This window comes from Cnephaeus nilssonii (assembly GCF_951640355.1).
Source record: "Cnephaeus nilssonii genome assembly, chromosome: 6".
NCBI lineage: Eukaryota > Metazoa > Chordata > Mammalia > Chiroptera > Vespertilionidae > Cnephaeus > Cnephaeus nilssonii.
Window position 1 is genome coordinate 53298133 of NC_137077.1, and position 18498 is coordinate 53316630.

The following is an 18498-nucleotide window of genomic DNA, read 5'->3' on the forward strand; positions in this document are numbered from 1 at the left end:
AAAATATGGAAGGCTCTGTTATCAACAGTAACACAAGGACATATTAAGTCATATTGAAAGTGTTTGTAACTTGGATTGACTAAATCCAACGGGTCAATTTGTATCAATTTGGATTGACCCTCCCTCTAAAAAATTGGTTGTGCCTGGCCGTTGTGGCTTAGTTGGTTGACGCATCATCCTGTGCACTGAAAGGTGGCAGGTTGCATTCCTGGTCAGGGCACCAAAACAAACAAAAAACAAAACAAAAAAATTGCTTGAGCCTGTCTGAGGAATAAATTCAGAGACTATAGTAGCAATAATGAGAACAACACAGGAACAATGAGAGAACAACACAGGACTTCCAATTGGCTAAAAAATATTTGTCCTTATAATGTGTCAGTTCATAAACGGTGAGAGGTGCTATGTTCTAGGCGCCTTCCTAGGAGCTCCATAGGATAACAGAACCATAGGCATGCACTGTAAATAGAGCAGTTCTTCCGTGTCTGTGAGTGAATCAACTCCTAAGGTACTGTGCATTCTTCTCAATGTGATTGTAAAGAGGCCACTGGCAAACCAGTGGAGGAGCTGAAAGAAATTGATAAGAAAAGACTGAGGGGAGACCTAATAGATAACTTGGAATATCTGAAGGGCTGCCCAATGGAGGAAAAGGTCCTGTTTGCTGCATAGGAAATAAACAGGGAGTTCTAGAAGTCCTAGCTAATACTTACTGAGTACTTAAAATTTAAGGCAAGGCACTTCACTTGCAATATCTAATTGGCACAACACGATGGGTATTATTCTCATACCCATTTGGCAGAGGAGAAAGCAGGTTTAAAGAGGGTTAATCGGCTCAGGGTTCCACAACTAGTGAGGTGTGGAGCCAAGTTCTAAAGTAGAGCGATCCAACAATGGGACCACTACTTTGCTATAACTTGCTAGGAATAATACAGAGGAAATTTCCTCCAATTCTGTTGCCCTGCCCCTTCCATCTCGTGAGCTGGGACCAGATGACCACATTCAATCCTCTGCCTCCTAGGCTAACGTAGTTCACATATAAATGCCGATTGCAAATCCAGGAAGTCTCAGCACTCAGGGCTCACTTAGAGACTCTAAAAAAGTGACCATGATTTTTCCTGTTACCTTTTATTGCTTATCACCACCAGGTGGCACCTGGGCAGCAGAATTGTCAGTGGGCGGGGACCCACCCTGTTGACTAGCTCTGGTGCCCGCATTGCAGCTGCTGATTGTTTGGCCCCTGAGCCAGCGGGGAAGAGACCTTCCTCGGATGAGTTTTTGTGCTCCATATACCATCTTCAGTAGGAGGGTCTGATAATCTAGATAGGTGAGAAGGGATGTTTGAAAAAGAACCTCCATAGGTCACCCTATCTCCCAGCCTAAGGGGCTCCAGTGCTTGGCAAATTTCAGTTTATAGGGAGGTTTCCCTTTAAGGAACTTCATCCATTTTTCTCCTCTAGTTCTGCTTCATCAGTTGGGGAGCAGATCATATCTCCTCAAAACTCCTTGATCTCCTTTCCTACCTGCTCACTTGTGAGAATATGGAGGACATAGGAGGCAAGTAGAAAATTGTTCCTTATGTAGTTCTGCAAGCTGAATGAAATAGTCTAGATACTGTAAGCCTCAGAGAAGTAGAGAAAGGAACATGAGAAATTTTTAAGATTGGGCAGGAATAGGTTTTAGCAGCTTTGATGAAACACAGCCTGATGAAATCTATGCCCTGCAGAGCCAGATAAAATGTATCCGCTGAGATCTAATCTTTCCTCAAAGATCAACCCTAGTTCCTCTGTTGCACTAAACAGAATAATACAACAAGCTCCACAAATACTGCATTAAACAGTAACCATTTTATGACCAACCCTTCCCTCTAGGGCTTCCAGTTAGTCCATTTTTTTAAAAGAGAGAAATATGTTTTTATTGATTTTAGAGAAAGAGGAAGGGAGAGGGAGAGAGAAACATGGATCAGTTGCCTTCTGTACATCCCCCCCACCCCAACCTGGGTATGTACCCTATATGTGCCCTGAGTGAGAATCAAACCCACCACCTTTTGGTGCATGGGATGACGATCAACTGAGCCACACCAGCCAGGGCCAGTTAGTCTAGTGTCTGTCCCCAGACAACACCCTCTAAATCCGATTAGTAGTGGTCATCAGCAATGTACCTTGCATTTTCCCCTTCCTAAATCTATACTTACGATGTAGAACTGCATTAGTTCTACATATGACTATGTCCCAAATCTTCTAACTCCGGCAAATGAGAAATGGAATCGTCACATTACTCTTCGTTTCTTATTTTCATGTTGCCAGTTGTCAGGGTCTGGAAATGTAATCATTTCTGCTGCAGCTGAGCCTCCCACCCCTCTTTGGAGCCAATTTGGTTTTAATCAGCCATCTCTGCTAGAACGGACTAAATAACTCTTGGAGATTTCTGAAAAGAAAGGAAGGCTCACTTCCCTATTCACCCTGCCTTCTTTCCCCCTCTTCCCCAAGACAGGATTACCTCAGCTCTGCAATTCCCGGATTCCCCAGTGTTCTCTAGCGTCTGCCTTTCACTGCACAGACCAGGTGGAGGACTCAGGACAGGACGGGCGGGCAGGGCAGGGCACACTTTAATTCCAAATAGGGTGATTTCCGCTCCTGTTTGCAGGGCAGCCAGAACCTGCTGCAGGAAAGTGCTCCGGATGTGAACACAGGGAAACCTGACAGAGGAACATGTAGGAATCGCAGACCAGATCCTGCCAAACCGAATGGGGTGGAAGGGCATCCTGACTCCCCACTAGCCCTCAACTCGCGTTCTCTCCGAAAACCGAGCAACTGGCGGTGCGGCTCTGCGTGACGCCCCGCCGCGGGCGGCCCGACCCCGCGTGGGGGCGCCTGGTCCCGCCTCTCCGGTTTAAACGGTGCACACGCCGCCGTCCCTCCGGCCAGTCCGCGCTGCTCCTCAGCCTCGGTCTTCCTTTCCCGCCGCCTCAGGCCGCCCCTTCGGCTCTCCGGCCCAATCCCGGAGGTCCTGCCGCCCGAGCCCGCTCCCTTCCCGGCGGAAGAGGGCGGGGTTCCGAGGTGGCGACTCCACCTCGGTCTCTGCGGCGCGGACTCGGCCCACCCTCCGAGGGAAGGGCGTGGCTTTGAGGTCCCTCGCTATTTAGGGACTTAGGGTTGGCCGGGGGGAGCCAGTGTGAGGATCGGGGAGCCTCCGGTGGGTCTCCGGCCCGGAGGTCCTCCCAGAGGCGGCACCATGGAGCGCTCCCCGGGAGGCGGCCCCGGCCCCGGCCCCCAGGACCAGCCCTCCGCTCCCCCCGGCCCCCCGGGCCAGCCCCCGGCCGCGCCCACCAAGCCGGACCTGGGTCCTGGAGACCAGCCTGCCGGCCCGGGCGCGGCGGGGGAGGCCCTGGCGGTGCTGGCGTCGTTCGGGCGGCGGCTGCTGGTGCTGGTGCCGGTGTACCTGGCGGGGGCCATGGGGCTCAGCGTGGGCTTCGTGCTCTTCGGCCTCGCCCTCTACCTGGGCTGGCGCCGCGTCCGCGACGGGAAGGAGCGGAGCCTCCGCGTGGCGCGGCTGCTGCTGGACGACGAGGAGCGGCTCACGGCGGAGACGCTGTACTTGAGCCACCGAGAGCTCCCCGCCTGGGTGAGCGACCCCGGCCGCAGGCAGCTCGGCCCGCGGGCCCCGCTGCGGGCTCTGCGCCCGCGTCTCAGGCAGCGCCCCACCGGGGACGGGGCGCCCCGCCCAGACCTGCCCCTCGCGCGCAGCCGCCCGCCTTTCCCTGGGGACCGACTGCCCGCTCCCCGCCCGCCCCTCGCACGCCCAGCTCCCGATCCTCCCCAGAACCGGGACCTCTTCCTCCGGCGCAGCCCGGCTCCCCTCCGGGACAGCCCCGCCCTCCTGCCTCCGGTGCCGCTCACGCCTTCGCTGCTCCCGGGCATCCCCCTTCCCACAGCCGCTCCGGGGGTTCCCTTCGCGCTCCTGTCCTCGGGGCTCCCCCACCGCACCCCCATTCCTTTTCCCGCGGTCATCCCCGGAGACCCGCTGGGACCCAGCCCGGGGCGCACTGCCCTGAGGACCGAGAGGAGGCAGCCCCTGCACCTGGCCGCACCCTCCGGCCGTCGCCACCTTCACCCTCCGGCAGCCAGGCCGCAGGGCGGGGGATGCCGGCCGCAGGGCAGAGGGTGCCGGCTGCAGGGCGGGGGGGTGCTGGCTGCAGGGCAGAGGGTGCCGGCTGCAGGGCGGGGGGTGCCGGCTGCAGGGCGGGGGGTGCCGGCTGCAGGGCGGGGGGTGCTGGCTGCAGGGCGGGGGCGCGGGAGGGGGTAGTGCCACCGCCGCAGTGCCCGCAGCCCTCACTCCGCCGCCGGGCCAGCCCCACCCTTTTCCGGACTGTGCGCTGCGTTTGTTTGAGGCCCAGATCCTTATCTCTGTGCCCTTCTCCTTCGCGGGGAGCCTGGTGCCTCCTCTGGCCTTGCGGAGAAGGGCCGTTACCCAGCCCCTCCCGCCTGCTCCCCGCAGAGGTGCCAGCCTAGAGGGACCAGGCCGGAGAGAGGAACCAAAGCTGACACCAGACGGGCACAGCCACGCTTCCCAGGCCCAGGGCTGGAGAGGCAGAGGGGAAGCAATGTCCCTGGGGACGCAGCCCAGGCAGCCACTGTCCTTTGTCCCTCCTGCTCTTCCACTTGGAAAGGAATCCTTCCGAAGCGACTCCCGCAGCTCCTCCCCAACAGGAGCACAGCTGCCCTTTCCATCAGTCACACTGATCCGAAGTAAAGAAAAAATAATAACCATAAAGGCCGGGGCCTACGTCTGGTAGCTCTTCTGGTCCTCCCTGCCTCCCTGCCTCAAGGAACCGCTTCCCTTTTCACATTCCTGGCACCGAAGTCCCGTCAGCGGGGAGGGCAGGCTGCACCAAGGAGCCAGGCCTTCTCCAGGCCCAGGAGTTCTTCCTCACACTCTGATTCGGCAGGACCTCCCCCTCCAGAAAGAATGTGGCCTTCTCACTCCCCCTCTGCCCAGCAGCTGTCATTCCACATCCGGAACCGGCCACAAAGCCGCTAAGTGTGGCCTGTCTCCCCCCGCCCCCCAGCTCCTCTAGGCAAAGAGACCTCAGTGCCCCCAACCCTGTGGAGGAGGCCCGCACGCTTACCTCTCCTCTCTCAGCGGCCCAACCCCAGCATCTTAGTAGGAAGCCACAGGCTGTGCTCAGTGCTCTGTCTCCCCCCTCCAGGTCAGCTTCCCAGATGTGGAAAAGGCGGAATGGCTAAATAAGGTGAGGGCTGTCTTCATTTTTATTCCTCCCAAGTGGCAAGTGGGGCCCTTCTTCTTGCCGTCCTCTGCCCACTGAGGCCTAGCCCAGCCCGGTCCTCCGTGCTCCCTGTGGGCAGCCTTCTGAAGGAGCCTGTCCTCTGAGGGAGGGCTGGGCTCCTCTGTGACTGGCTCCCTTTCTCCCAGATTGTGGCCCAGGTCTGGCCCTTCCTGGGACAGTATATGGAGAAGCTTTTGGCTGAAACGGTGGCCCCAGCTGTTCGAGGATCTAACCCTCACTTACAGACGTTTACATTTACCCGAGTGGAACTGGGTGAAAAGGTATGTGTGTACGAAGGAAAGTAATGGGAGGAGGAGAAAGTAACAGGGAATGGGGGGGGGGGGGGTCCAGGGGAGCTGGAGTTACTCCTCCCCGTCGCTTCCTTTCTCTCAAGAATTCCTCTCTCTCTAGCCACTGCGCATCGTAGGAGTCAAAGTTCATCCTGGTCAGAACAAGCAACAGATCCTGCTGGACTTGAACGTCAGGTAACACCACTCCCCCCTCTCCCATTTCCCCTTCGACAGGATCCTGGTCACGCAGGCTTTATGCCCCTACCCCCACTTCGCCTAGTGCTAACTTTTTGTTTTCCTCACCAAACCCCAGCTACGTGGGCGACATACAGATTGATGTGGAAGTGAAGAAATACTTCTGCAAAGCGGGAGTCAAGGGCATGCAGGTGGGGCAGATGTCAGGGCCCCCAGGAGGGAGCCTTTGCCCTCAGTCTCCTCGGATGTGGGGGCGGATGTGGGGGCGTGGGAGGTGGAAGAACCAAGGCTGGGGAAGGTGGGGCGGGAAGGCCTTTTCTGAGGAAAGGCTTCGGTCTTCTCTTGTCCCAGCTGCATGGGGTCTTGCGGGTGATTCTTGAGCCGCTCATAGGAGACCTTCCGATCGTGGGGGCTGTGTCCATGTTCTTTATTCGACGCCCGGTAAGGAGAGATGCTGAGGAAGGATGGGGAAGCAGAGGATTGGGCGGGGCAGGGTGGCCACCTGTGGGGAATGGAGGAGGGAACTGACAAGAAGACTGAATTCTGGCAGCGGCTGGGTGGGTCTGACCACGCCTCCACGCGCTCTTTTCTTCCAGACCCTAGATATCAACTGGACAGGGATGACCAACCTGCTGGATATCCCAGGACTCAGGTATCCAGGACTCACTGAGCACCTGCTGAGTGCTGCAGCCTGGCCTGGGGGGTTACAGAGCCGTAAAAGATGCAGCGGTGCCCCCCAGGACCGAGCTGGGGAGATAAGACAGATACCCCTGAGAAGTACCGTGCTATGGTTTTCCTCCTGTGGGGGACAGGCATTTTGGTAGAGAAGGGAGAGCCCTGCAGACTGACAGGGGCAGAAAGGAGGAAGAGCTGGGAGGCAGTGAAGACGGGGCAGAGCAGGAGGTGGGACATTAGGGTAGGAGAGTAGCAAAAAGAGTTTCAAGAACGGACTTCCTCCGGGCGTAGGCCTCTTGGTTGTGGGAAACATAGTTGGGGTCAGGGCTCTTATAAGCTGAGGCCACCCTCACCTCCTCTTCTGCTCCCTGATTCAGCTCGCTCTCTGACACCATGATCATGGACTCCATCTCTGCCTTCCTTGTGCTGCCCAACCGATTGTTGGTGCCCCTTGTGCCTGACCTCCACGATGTGGCCCAGCTGCGCTCCCCTCTTCCCAGGGTATGGCCTCTCTCTCCTAAATAGATGCTTCTCTTAGGAACCCTGTGCCAGGTCCTTAGTTTCTCACCACCTGGTTTCTGCCCTCAGGGCATTATTCGGATTCACCTGCTGGCTGCTCGAGGATTAAGCTCCAAGGACAAATATGTGAAGGGCCTGATTGAGGGCAAGTCAGACCCCTATGCAATTGTGCGAGTGGGCACCCAGACGTTCTGTAGTCGTGTCATCGACGAGGAACTCAACCCCCAGTGGGGAGAGACTTACGAGGTGGGAGAGCTGGGGAATGGGGCTGTGTGGAATGGGGAGGCCTCGGAAGGCTGCGGGGCGATACTGACGGGTGATCCTCCCAGCTGCAGCCCGTGAGACCCTTGTCCCTCTGCTCTTCAGGTGATAGTACATGAGGTCCCAGGCCAGGAGGTGGAGGTGGAGGTGTTTGACAAGGATCCAGACAAAGATGACTTTCTGGGCAGGTGAGACTCTGCCTATGTTAGGATTCTAAAGCCCCAGTGCTAGCAGGGTCACAAAGGTGATTATAGTCCTTTTCTTTTTTAAAAAATATATTTTATTGATTTTTTTACAGAGAGGAAGGGAGAGGGATAGAGAGCTAGAAACATCGATGAGCTGCCTCCTGCACACCCCCTCCTGGGGATGTGCCCGCAACCCAGGTACATGCCCTTGACCGGAATCGAACCTGGGACCCTTCAGTCCACAGGCCGACGCTCTATCCACTGAGCCAAACCGGTGAGGGCAGTCCTTTTCTTTTAAAATTTTTTAAATATTTCAGAGAGGAAGGGAGAGGGAGAGGGAGAGACAGAAGCATCAATGATGAGAATTATTAATCGGCTGCCTCCTGCACGCCCCTCCCTCCCCGCCACTGGGCATTGAGCCCGAAACCTGGGCATTTGCCGCCGACTGGAATTGAACCCAGGACCCTTCAATCCACAGGCCAACGCTCTATCCACTGAGCCAAACCATCTAGGGCTAATTATAATCCTTTCCCAGGCCTGGGAATTGTGTATCGTTTTCCTTCCCAACCTCCCATCCCTTACCCCCCGACACACACAGGCACATGCACATGTGCACATGGACACACACAATCCTCTCCTGAGTATGGGGAGAAGGGAGTCAGATCTGCCAGTTATTTCTGGGTCAGTGAGTGGAGGGCCAGTGCCATGCTGCTAATCACGGCCCTCCCCTTCTCCCTCTCACTGCCCCCTCCCAGAATGAAGCTGGATGTAGGGAAGGTGTTACAGGCCGGAGTACTGGATGATGTAAGTTAAGAAAAGAGGAAGGTGGGGTGGTCTCGCCCACACAGCAGACAAAAGTTGCTACATTGGTGGGGAAGAGGCCAGGCGGCTCTCTGATCTCAACCATACCTCACTTTCTTCCACTTCCCTCAGTGGTTCCCTCTACAAGGCGGGCAAGGCCAAGTCCACTTAAAGCTAGAATGGCTGTCACTTTTGCCAGATGCAGAAAAACTGGAGCAGGTAACCACCGTGGGAAGCAGGGCGATGGCAGGGGAGAAATGGTCGTCTGGCAGCATGGGGAGCTGTGGGGACTACGGTCTGACTCCTGCCACCCCTGCAGGTCCTGCAGTGGAATCGCGGCGTCTCCTCCCGACCAGAGCCCCCGTCAGCTGCCATCTTGGTTGTCTATCTGGATCGGGCCCAGGATCTCCCTGTGAGTGTGGCTTCTGGGAGCAAGTGAACAGGGAGCCTGGCATGTAGCATTCCCACCCCTTCCCTTGCCCCTGCCTGCTTTGCTCCAGAAGTAGCATCCTGTAACTCAGGGTTCCAGCGGGGGTTAGAGCCGTCTCAGAGAAGAGCTCCTGATGAGAGCCCACCTTCCTTCACGGAAACAAAAACACCCGTGATAGTGACTTCTGAATTCTACCTCCCACAGCTGAAGAAGGGGAACAAAGAACCCAACCCCATGGTACAGCTGTCCGTTCAGGATGTGACCCGGGAGAGCAAGGTGAGGCCAGGAGAGCATTGTGGGAAGTGTCATCTGTATGTGAAGCTGGGGGGAGGCCTGTTCTTGGGATGAAGTTTCCCCTTTGGAAAGCCTATAATGGTAAGGGCTTTCTTGAGAAACAGGAATGGTACTGTGACATGTACCTTTTAAAAACATTTATTGGGGTGGTTTATTATGTGGCTGTACCCTTAAAAATTTAAAGGGTACAGGCCACATAAAACTTGTGGCCTGTACCCTTAATCCTGTACATCTGCAGGCTGTCTACAACAACAACTGCCCAGTATGGGAGGAGGCCTTCCGGTTCTTCCTGCAGGACCCTCAGAGCCAGGAGCTCGATGTACAGGTGAGACAATCATCTGTTCTGCCTTCTCAGATCTGTACCATTTCTTCTCTCCATGTTCTCCTTTGAGCTCTATTTCTAATCCATCTATCTAGATTCTACCTCCTCTACTCTCTACTGTTCCCCATTATATCTAGAATCATCCTATCTAATAAAGAGGGAATATGCTAATTGACTATCACCCCTCACAAAGATGGTGGCACCCACAGCCAATAAGGAGGGAATATGCTAATTGACTGTCACGTCCTCAAAGATGGCAGCGCCCACAGCCACAAGATGGCGGCACCCCGTCCCCTCCGCCCCGCTGGGGCAGCAGGCGCGCAGATGGCCAGGCCCGTCCCCAGGCGGGTCCAGCTGCTCTGCGCGCCTGCCTCCGGAGTCTCCCAGTCCGCTCAGACCCCCAGTTGCCCAGGGCTGCCTGAGGCTCGGGTAACCAGGGCCGGCCGAGGCTTGCGCTGCCGGCAGTGGCAGCAGCAGAGGTGTGATGGGGGCGTCAGCTTCCCCTGAAGGTCGCCTCCCGCCCCTGAGGGGGTGGGCTGAGCTGAGGGACCCCCCCTCCAGTGCATGAATTTTCATGCACCAGGCCTCTAGTTTTTTATAACTGAGAATTGTACACTTAAAATGAGTGATTTTTATGGTATGTAAATTTGTAAATTGTGCTTGAATTAAAAACAAAGAACATATTGATTATCTGTAAGGTACCTAGTATTATTATTGTTTGTTGTTAATCTTCGCCTGAGGATATTTTTTCCATTGATTTTTAGACAGAGTGGAAGGGAGCGAGGGGGGGGAGAGACAAAGAGAGTGGGGGGCAGGGCAGGCGGGCGAAACATTAATGTGAGAGAGACACATTGACTGGTTGCTTCCCAAACCTGCAACCTGGGCTTGCTCCCTGACCAGGAATCGAACTGGTGACCTTTCAGTGTATGGAACGATGCTCAACCAACTGAGCCACACCAGCCAGGGCACTTAACCCTTTGCACTCGCTTGCTTTTTTCTCGATTCCTTTATTCTACTCGGGATTTAAGTTTTTAAATACCCCAGATTTTACAAAGCGCGGCAATAGAATAAAAAACTGGAGTTTCTTTTCATACAAACTTATTTATTTGGATTTTTTTATATTTCAAATTATTGATACATTCAAAGAGTAATTTTAATCTCGACATCCGAGTGCAAAAGGTTAAAAAAAAAAAATGCGCTAGGTAATTTGGCTCAATGGATAGAGAGTTGGCCTGTGGGACTGGAGGGTCCTGGGTTCGATTTCCAGTCAGGGACCCTGGGCTCGATCGGGTTGTGGGCTTGACCCCCAGTGGGGGGCGTGCAGAAGGCAGCTGATCTGTGGTTCTCTCTCATCATTGATGTTTCTATCTCTACCTCCCTCTCCCTTCCTCTCTGAAATCAATAAAAATATATATTTTAAAATACATATTTTTTTGACTGGGGATTGACCCACAACCTTGGCATATCAGGATGATGCTCTAAGCAGTTGAGTCACCCGGGTCACTCAGCCGGGCTAGGTACCTAGTATTTGAAAGGTCATAGGGAAAGCATGAAAGAGTGCCTGCCTTCATGAAGCCTGCTAGCTAGTTTCATAGACACGACATACACCTGTAAAGTCCCCCAAGGAGGATTAAATATTGAATAGTGGGAGTAAAATATCCAGAGTATAGGGCTAAGGATGGCCAGAGAAAGGTACAGAGGCTGGAGTAACTGAAGATTCTGTGAAGGAAGTAGGATTTTATGTGGGCCTTGAAGGATAAGTAGGACTTAAATAGGCAGAGAGGAGAATGAGAACGTTCCAGGTAATGGGAACAGAAGGGGCATGGAGTGGGCAAGGGACTGTGAAAAGATGGCCCAGAGCAGAGCAGAAGGTCTGTGATTGGCTCAGAGAGAATGAAGGTGCTGCCATATAATCCCCGGGGGGCCTCCCTTTCCCCAGTGTCTCTTCACTGCCTCTCCTCCTGCGCCCGCAGGTGAAGGACGACTCCAGGGCAGTGACGTTAGGGGCACTGACCCTGCCTCTGGCCCGCCTGCTGACCGCCTCTGAACTCACCCTGGACCAGTGGTTCCAGCTCAGCGGCTCTGGCCCAAGCTCCAGGCTCTACATGAAACTGGTTATGAGGGTATGGAGGCGGAGGAGGTGCTGAGCGTGTGGAAGGCTCTTTAGATTCCTTGGTACTAAGAATAAGGCGGGGGGGGGGGCGTCCTCTAGGATTAAATGAGCTGGTATATGTGGAAACACCTAGCAGGCACACCAAGAATGTTTGTAAATCTAACTGGGGGAAGACATGGTGTCTGAATAGGATAGGTGTGGAGGGAACCCCATAGAGACGAGCCCAGAAAGATGGGACCTGGTTTCCCCATTATAGCCCCTGCTCTGCCCCCCAATCCCCACAGACCTGCCTGCTGGGGGCTAGCTGCACTTCTTTGATTCGACAATAACCCTACCCTCCTAGATCTTGTACTTGGATTCATCAGAAGTACGCTTCCCCGCTGCGCCTGGTGCTTCAGACCTGGACAGTGAGAGCCCCCAGGCAGGCAGCAGTGTGGACGCCCCACCTCGACCCCATCACACAACTCCTGACAGTCACTTTGGGACTGAGGTGAGTCTCTGTTTGGAAAGGAATAGGGTCCGTGTGCCCACCCGCGGTGTGCAAAGCCTGTTTGGGGCTGGTTCTGACAGGTTCCTCTCTGACTGCCATCTGGTGCCTCCGTCCCTTTTTGCAGAACGTTCTTCGCATCCATGTATTAGAGGCCCAGGACCTGATTGCCAAAGACCGTTTCCTGGGCGGGTTAGTGAAGGGCAAGTCAGACCCCTACGTCAAACTGAAGCTGGCGGGGCGGAGCTTCCGGAGCCGTGTGGTGCGGGAGGATCTCAATCCCCGTTGGAACGAGGTTTTTGAGGTCAGAATTGAGTAGCGAGGACTCCTCCCAGTCCTGCCGCATTCTTCCCCCCCATCGCTGAGAGCGGCCCACAAAGCTCTGGGTTCCGTGGGCTGGATGGAGAGGTTCCAGTCATTCGGGGAAGAATCCCCTTTGTCTGCACTGTTTTCTCCCACAGGTGATTGTCACGTCAGTTCCGGGCCAGGAGCTAGGGGTTGAGGTTTTTGACAAGGACCTGGACAAGGACGACTTTCTGGGCAGGTGAGAGAGGAGCCCAGCAGGGGAGGCAGGCTGGACCTCTGCGGGCCTGGAAGCCTGGCCTCGGGGAGACAGACTGGGCGCTGACCTCGTGGCTTACTTGTTTTTACAGGTGCAAAGTGAGCCTCACCGCAGTCCTCAACAGTGGCTTCCTTGATGAGGTGAGCCTGGAATTAGACTCAGCAGTCCCTCCTGATCCTGACCCACGTCTCCGTCTCACAGTCCCTCTGTCCCGACACCCGCGAGTTTTAACCCTGCCCGCTACCGCAGTGGCTGACCCTGGAGGACGTCCCATCTGGCCGCCTGCACTTGCGTCTGGAGCGTCTGACCCCCCGTCCCGTTGCTGCTGAGTTAGAGGAGGTGAGGAGGCTGCGGGAGGAAGGAAGGGCCCCGATGGGCCAAGATGAACACGTCCCTCTGATTTTAAGGCATGCGCCCGGCCCAGGATTTAGTCACCTCTCCCCAACCCCCAGGTGCTGCAGGTGAACAGTTTGATCCAGACGCAGAAGAGTGGAGAACTGGCAGCAGCCCTGCTGTCCGTCTACGTGGAGCGGGCTGAGGACCTTCCGGTGAGACCTCCCCACGCCCCGTAGCTCCCTGGCCCTCCTCCCTCCTCCCTCCTCCCTCAGGTTTGGATGCTCCTGGTGTATTTGGAATAACAGTAAATTCTGAATTCCTCTCGTTCCCGGGGTGGCGCTGGGGTAGGAAGAATTGTCTGTCCAAGGAGGGTGGTGGCTGTTAAGTGATAATAGGGACATGACTGCTGGCTATGGAGATAACTTGTGAGAGGAGGGGGGAATCTGCCTAACTTGCTCCCAATTTAAGACAATTTTTAATATTTATATTAAATACTAAATATTTAATATTTAACACAATATTCTCTTTCTAGCTCCGAAAAGGTACCAAGCCTCCCAGCCCTTATGCTACTATCACCGTGGGAGATACCTCTCATAAAACTAAGGTATTAGGAAATGCTGCAGGCATGAGAAAGGGGGGGGGGATGAGAGGAGTCGAGGAGAGACCACCAACCACTGCTCATTCCCCCTCATCTCCACCAGACTGTTTCCCAGACTTCAGCCCCCATCTGGGACGAGTATGCCTCCTTTCTCATCAGGAAACCGAACACGGAGAGCCTGGAGTTGCAGGTACCGTAAATCCTTCCTACAAAAGTTTGCGGGTTCCCATGACGACCCAGGCACAGCCACAGGGCATTCTGAGACCAGTGTCCTCACCCCTGAGTTATGGCGCCTCTGGGCGCAGGGCATTCAGAGGTAAAAGGTCTAGGTCTTATCTTTATGGAGCTCACACTCTCTTTTGGAAGAAAAATAACCAGAGAATGCTTCCAGACTGATAACTGCTGAACTAAAAGGCACTATGGGGGAAAGATGGGTTCTAACCCAGTCTGGGGGGAAAGGGGAGGCAGTAAGAAAGGTATCCTCAGATGTCCCCTGGGCTGAAGGATAAACAGGCTCTGGCCAGGAAAACGCTTCAGTCTGAGAAAAGACTGGAGGAGAAAGAAGGCAAATTACAGACTGGGGAGGCAGGCAGGGAGCAAGATCATGGGGGCTGTTGAATATTATGCTAAGAATTTGGATTTTATCCTAAAGGTATAGGGAAACCTGTGAAGGGATGAGAGGTGACACCCAGATTTGTACTTGAGGAGCAGGATAAGAACGGACAACCCTGGAGACAGGGAGACCAGTTAAGAAATGAGAGTAACGGAAGCAGGAAATGAGAGGCCGGATGGTATGTGGTGGTGGTTTTGACATGGAGGGGGAGGAGGAGCAAGGAACAGCCTCCATGCTAACTCGTGGTTTTTAGCATGGGTGGCTGGGCAGATGAAGGTGCCATTGACAACAGAGGGAATGCACAAAGGAGGAGTTTTTTAATTTGAGATCTCAGAGCCATCCAGGAGGTAGATCTATGGCCTGTCTGATGTTCTTCCCCTTCCTTCTTCTTTGAGCATCATGAGCAAGCAACAGGTGGCAACTGTCAGCATGAGTGTGTAGGACATCTTAAGGTGTCTGTGAAAAGACGACGAAGGATGGACATGCTGGGCACTGTAGCAACGAAAGGGCAGATGGAGGAGTAAGAGCTCTTCACAGGGCCTGCAGCGTGGCCAGGGCAGTGGGACACTCACCAGGAAAGAGTGGGTGAGAGAGGCCAAAAGGAGAGTATTTCAAAAGACAGGAAGTGGCCAATGTTGCTGAGAGGTAAAATTAGATTATTGAAAATTATTCATTGACTTTGAAAACTAGGAGGTCACTGATTATTGCAGCAACTCCAGTGGGATAAATGGAGTAGAAGCTAGATACCAGTGGGTTGAAGGGTGAACAAAAGGTGACGAGGTATGGGAGGTAGGGACAGGGAAGGTGAAAGGTCATATTGGAGAGCTGACTTCCTCCTCTGATGGAGTAATCAGATACCTTCGAAAGTTGATAGAAAAATAATCTATTAACAACACGAGCAGAGGTAGAGATTTAAAGGAGCTCAGTTCCTCATCTTACCTAGCAGGGAATCACTGGGTACCAAAGTTGGCAAATCATGAAGTAGAGATATAGGCATATTAATTAGAATTATGTTCGAACAAAGGAAACTGGAAGGTTTTGAATGTTAATATTTGGAGTATGAAAATAGGGATAGGATGGGCAGAAAACCTTTACTTTAAATGTAATTCGATTTTTACTGTTCTTTTCTCCTCCCTGCGCAGGGATCACTGGTATAATTTGTAGAAGCTTGGGAAGTAAAGATAGTATGACCTACTCTGGTTAAGAAAGGGAGGGAGTCCGAAACCGGTTTGGCTCAGTGGATAGAGCGTCGGCCTGCGGACTCAAGGGTCCCAGGTTCAATTCCGGTCAAGGGCATGTACCTTGGTTGCGGGCACATCCCCAGTAGGGGGTGTGCAAGAGGCAGCTGATCGATGTTTCTCTTTCATCGATGTTTCTAACTCTCTATCCCTCTCTCTTCCTCTCTGTAAAAAATCAATAAAATATATTTAAAAAAAAAAAAAAGAAAGAAAGGGAGGGAGGTCGTGGGACCTACAGCTGTTACCAGGGCTTCCTTGTCCTTCACCAAAGCCCGCGAGTCCAAGCGTTTGGACCCGGAAGCCTGGGGTTCAATCCTTGATCTTTTGATCACAGTGCTGTTCTCCACAGGTTCGGGGTGAGGGCACTGGTGCGTTGGGCTCGTTATCCCTGCTCCTCTCGGAGCTCCTTGGGGCTGACCAGCTCTGCGTGGACCGCTGGTTTACACTCAACAATGGTCAAGGGCAGGTGCTGCTGAGAGCACAGCTGGGGGTGAGTGCCGGGCATCGGTGGGCAGGAAGGGGCGGGGGGCGGGAACAGAGGGCTGCGCCACCACAGCAAGTTAGCGGAGCAGAACTCTGCCAGCTCACAGCTTTCTTGGCCTCCTAGATCCTGGTGTCCCAGCACTCGGGAGTGGAAGCTCACAGCCACAGCCACAGCCCCTCTTCTGTGAGTGAAGAGCTGGAGCCCTGGGCGGGCCTGCCTCACGCCACCTCCTCAGCCCCGGAGCTCCGGCAGCGCCTGACCCATGGGGACAGGTGAAGGCCCGGGGGGGGGGAAGATGGGGTGCATCAGGAACATAAAGGATGAGCTCCAGGCTCCCTAGGCACTGCCTTCTCCCCGACCTCCCTCCCTCTCTCCACAGTCCCCCGGAGGCTCCAGCCGGGCCCCTGGGCCAGGTGAAGCTGACTGTGTGGTACTACAGTGAAGATCGAAAGCTGATCAGCATCGTCCACAGTTGCCGGTGAGACCCCATCGGTCAGGTCCTCCAGGTTCTCTCCGTCCCCCGCTTGTGTGGCCTTACCACCTTCATCCTCCTGTTGCAGGTCCCTTCGACAGAATGGACGGGACCCCCCTGACCCCTATGTGTCACTGTTGCTACACCCAGACAAGAACCGGGGCTCCAAGAGGAAGACCTCGCCGAAGAAGAGGACCCTAAATCCTGAATTCAATGAACGGTCAGTCAGGGGGCGTTCGGTGGAGAGATGGCCGGCTTGAGAAGCACGCCTGCCCCTAAGACCCAGTCCCTCCCCAGGTTCGAGTGGGAACTGCCCCTGGACGAGGCCCTCCGGCGGAAGCTGGATGTCTCTGTGAAGTCCAGCTCTTCCTTCATGTCAAGAGAGCGCGAGCTGCTGGGAAAGGTAGGAGGGTGGGCATGGGCAGGGCGGAGGTGAGAGGGAGACGCTGCTGGTATCAAGGCTGAAGTCCCTGCCAGGGAGGAAGCACTCCAAGGGACATTACTTGATAGGTCACCCCGTCACCTCCGCACTGGTTTGGGACAGGAAGTGTGGTGATGGGACGTAGTCTTTGGAGCTATCAAAGTAACATCTTGCCTTTACCATCCTCCAACGCAGGTGCAGTTGGACCTCGCTGAGACAGACCTTTCCCAGGGTGCGGCCCAGTGGTGAGTACCTGACGGTTGGGGGATGGGCCCAGATATTCAGTAGGAGAAATCCCAAACAGGAAGGGGAAAAAGGTTGCCAACTGAGCTGAGAACCATTGGTCCTCTGAAGTATAAAAGCTCTTAGATCGTGTCTCATTTCTAAGAAGACACAAGAGTCGACTTTATGCCTGAGCATTCTCTGCTTGCTCCCACAGGTATGACCTCACGGATGACAGGGACAGAGGCAGCTCCTAGGAGCAGGGGGTTAGCAGCCGCTCTGCTGTCTCTTTGCCTTGCCTCCTGCTGCGTCACCGCCTCAATGGGATGAGCCAAAAGCTCGGGCCTGAGGCAGAGCCCGTGCCCCTCAGCCCTCTTACCTCCAGGCCCTGGCGAGGGCCTTTGCCTGACCAAAGAGGGGAGCCCTTTCTTCACTGCACGGCCTTTACCCTTCTGGGCTCCCGAGGCAGGACCTGAGCTGGCCTTTTCCTGCTCTGCCTGCAAAGTCTCCTTCCCGTCCACCTCCTCAGGGCCTCTGAACCTGTGCCTGGCCACTGGCAGCACTAGCAGTGCCACTAGCTTATGCCAAACACATTTTTAGAAAGACCTTTTGTCTTTAACTGAACGGTCTTCTTCCCTATTGTAAACAGGAAGGGAAGCACACGGGTAGGAACGTGGGTAGGCTGACCACTCAAGCTCTGAGCCTCTTGGACCCCTGCATGTAGCGAATGGATAGCAACCCAGTCCCATGTGCATTTCTGACCCCACTTCCCTCAAGCCTGTCCTGAGCATTATACCTGCTGCGATGACCGGGACCAGCCAGTCTCCTGATCCCTCTTTGGGAACTGGGAACACCTGGCTTCTACCCACGCCTTCAGGTAGCAGGTAGCACTCTGCGAGCCTCTAGCAGAGGGCCTTGGAGGACTCGGAACAGCAGGGCCGATTTTTTTCTAGATGCCTAGGCTGTTGACTCACTGACTAGAATTGAACCTCGTCATTTTGTACCAGCTCTGCCAATTCACTGTATCTTACATTAAACATTATATTCAATCCAGCCGTGGCTCTTTTCCTTAAGGACAGGGAATCCAGCCTACCTGTTAGATGCTTATTCCAAGTGTCAAAAGCCTTTATTCGAGTCTACAAATCATGTCCGTTTACTTAATGGTCAGAACCTTTTGTGGTTGCAGCCACCAAGAATGTTTCTGTTGAGAAGGGACAAGGGACCTGTGTGTAGTCGCTGCTGCTGCGTTTCTGGTGAGATTCATTCCCCGTCACTGTGATGACCTGTGCTACCCACCCAGCCTGTCGCTGACCATTATCTCATGGGCTTTCCAGGAAAGGGATTCATTCCCAAACCCTTGAACCTGGGTCTCTGCCTCAGCACAGGCTCAGTGTCTCGGTGGTACGTTTACCTGTAACCAAAAGATTTCAGGCCCGTCCGATGGGCAGCGAGATGGGAGTAATTTAGACCCACTCAGATCTGCTCACCTTGAACTCTGCTCCTTTCGGGATCCTTCCTGGAATGCAAGCTTCGTGGCTGTGCTCCATCTGTTCTGCCAGCCACGTGGAAGGAGCATGAGATGGAGGAAGAGTCGCTGGAATAGGAACTGGGAGAGAGCATCTTCGGAAGGATGCTGTCCACTGGGAGGAGAGGAGAGGCTCGGAGGGGGTGGGGGTGCGCAAAGAACTAAACTCGGTCC

General features: G+C 54.5%; 1 protein-coding gene across 1 annotated transcript; it reads left to right on the forward strand.

Annotated features, from left to right (window-relative positions):
• Window positions 1–3122: 3122 nt before the first annotated feature.
• ESYT1 (extended synaptotagmin 1) lies at window positions 3123–17852 on the forward strand. The gene is made up of 31 exons (XM_079773631.1): window positions 3123–3618; window positions 5204–5245; window positions 5428–5562; window positions 5693–5766; window positions 5885–5957; window positions 6118–6207; window positions 6363–6418; window positions 6819–6942; window positions 7030–7206; window positions 7327–7409; window positions 8162–8210; window positions 8340–8426; window positions 8527–8619; window positions 8842–8913; window positions 9170–9256; window positions 11227–11376; window positions 11710–11856; window positions 11981–12157; window positions 12315–12397; window positions 12507–12555; window positions 12665–12754; window positions 12868–12963; window positions 13284–13355; window positions 13453–13539; window positions 15550–15690; window positions 15808–15956; window positions 16064–16162; window positions 16245–16376; window positions 16454–16559; window positions 16773–16822; window positions 17017–17852. Exons 1-31 carry the CDS (start codon window positions 3229–3231, stop codon window positions 17054–17056), a joined length of 3300 nt encoding a protein of 1099 aa, XP_079629757.1. The 5' UTR covers window positions 3123–3228; the 3' UTR covers window positions 17057–17852.
• The last annotated feature ends 646 nt before the right edge of the window (window positions 17853–18498 follow it).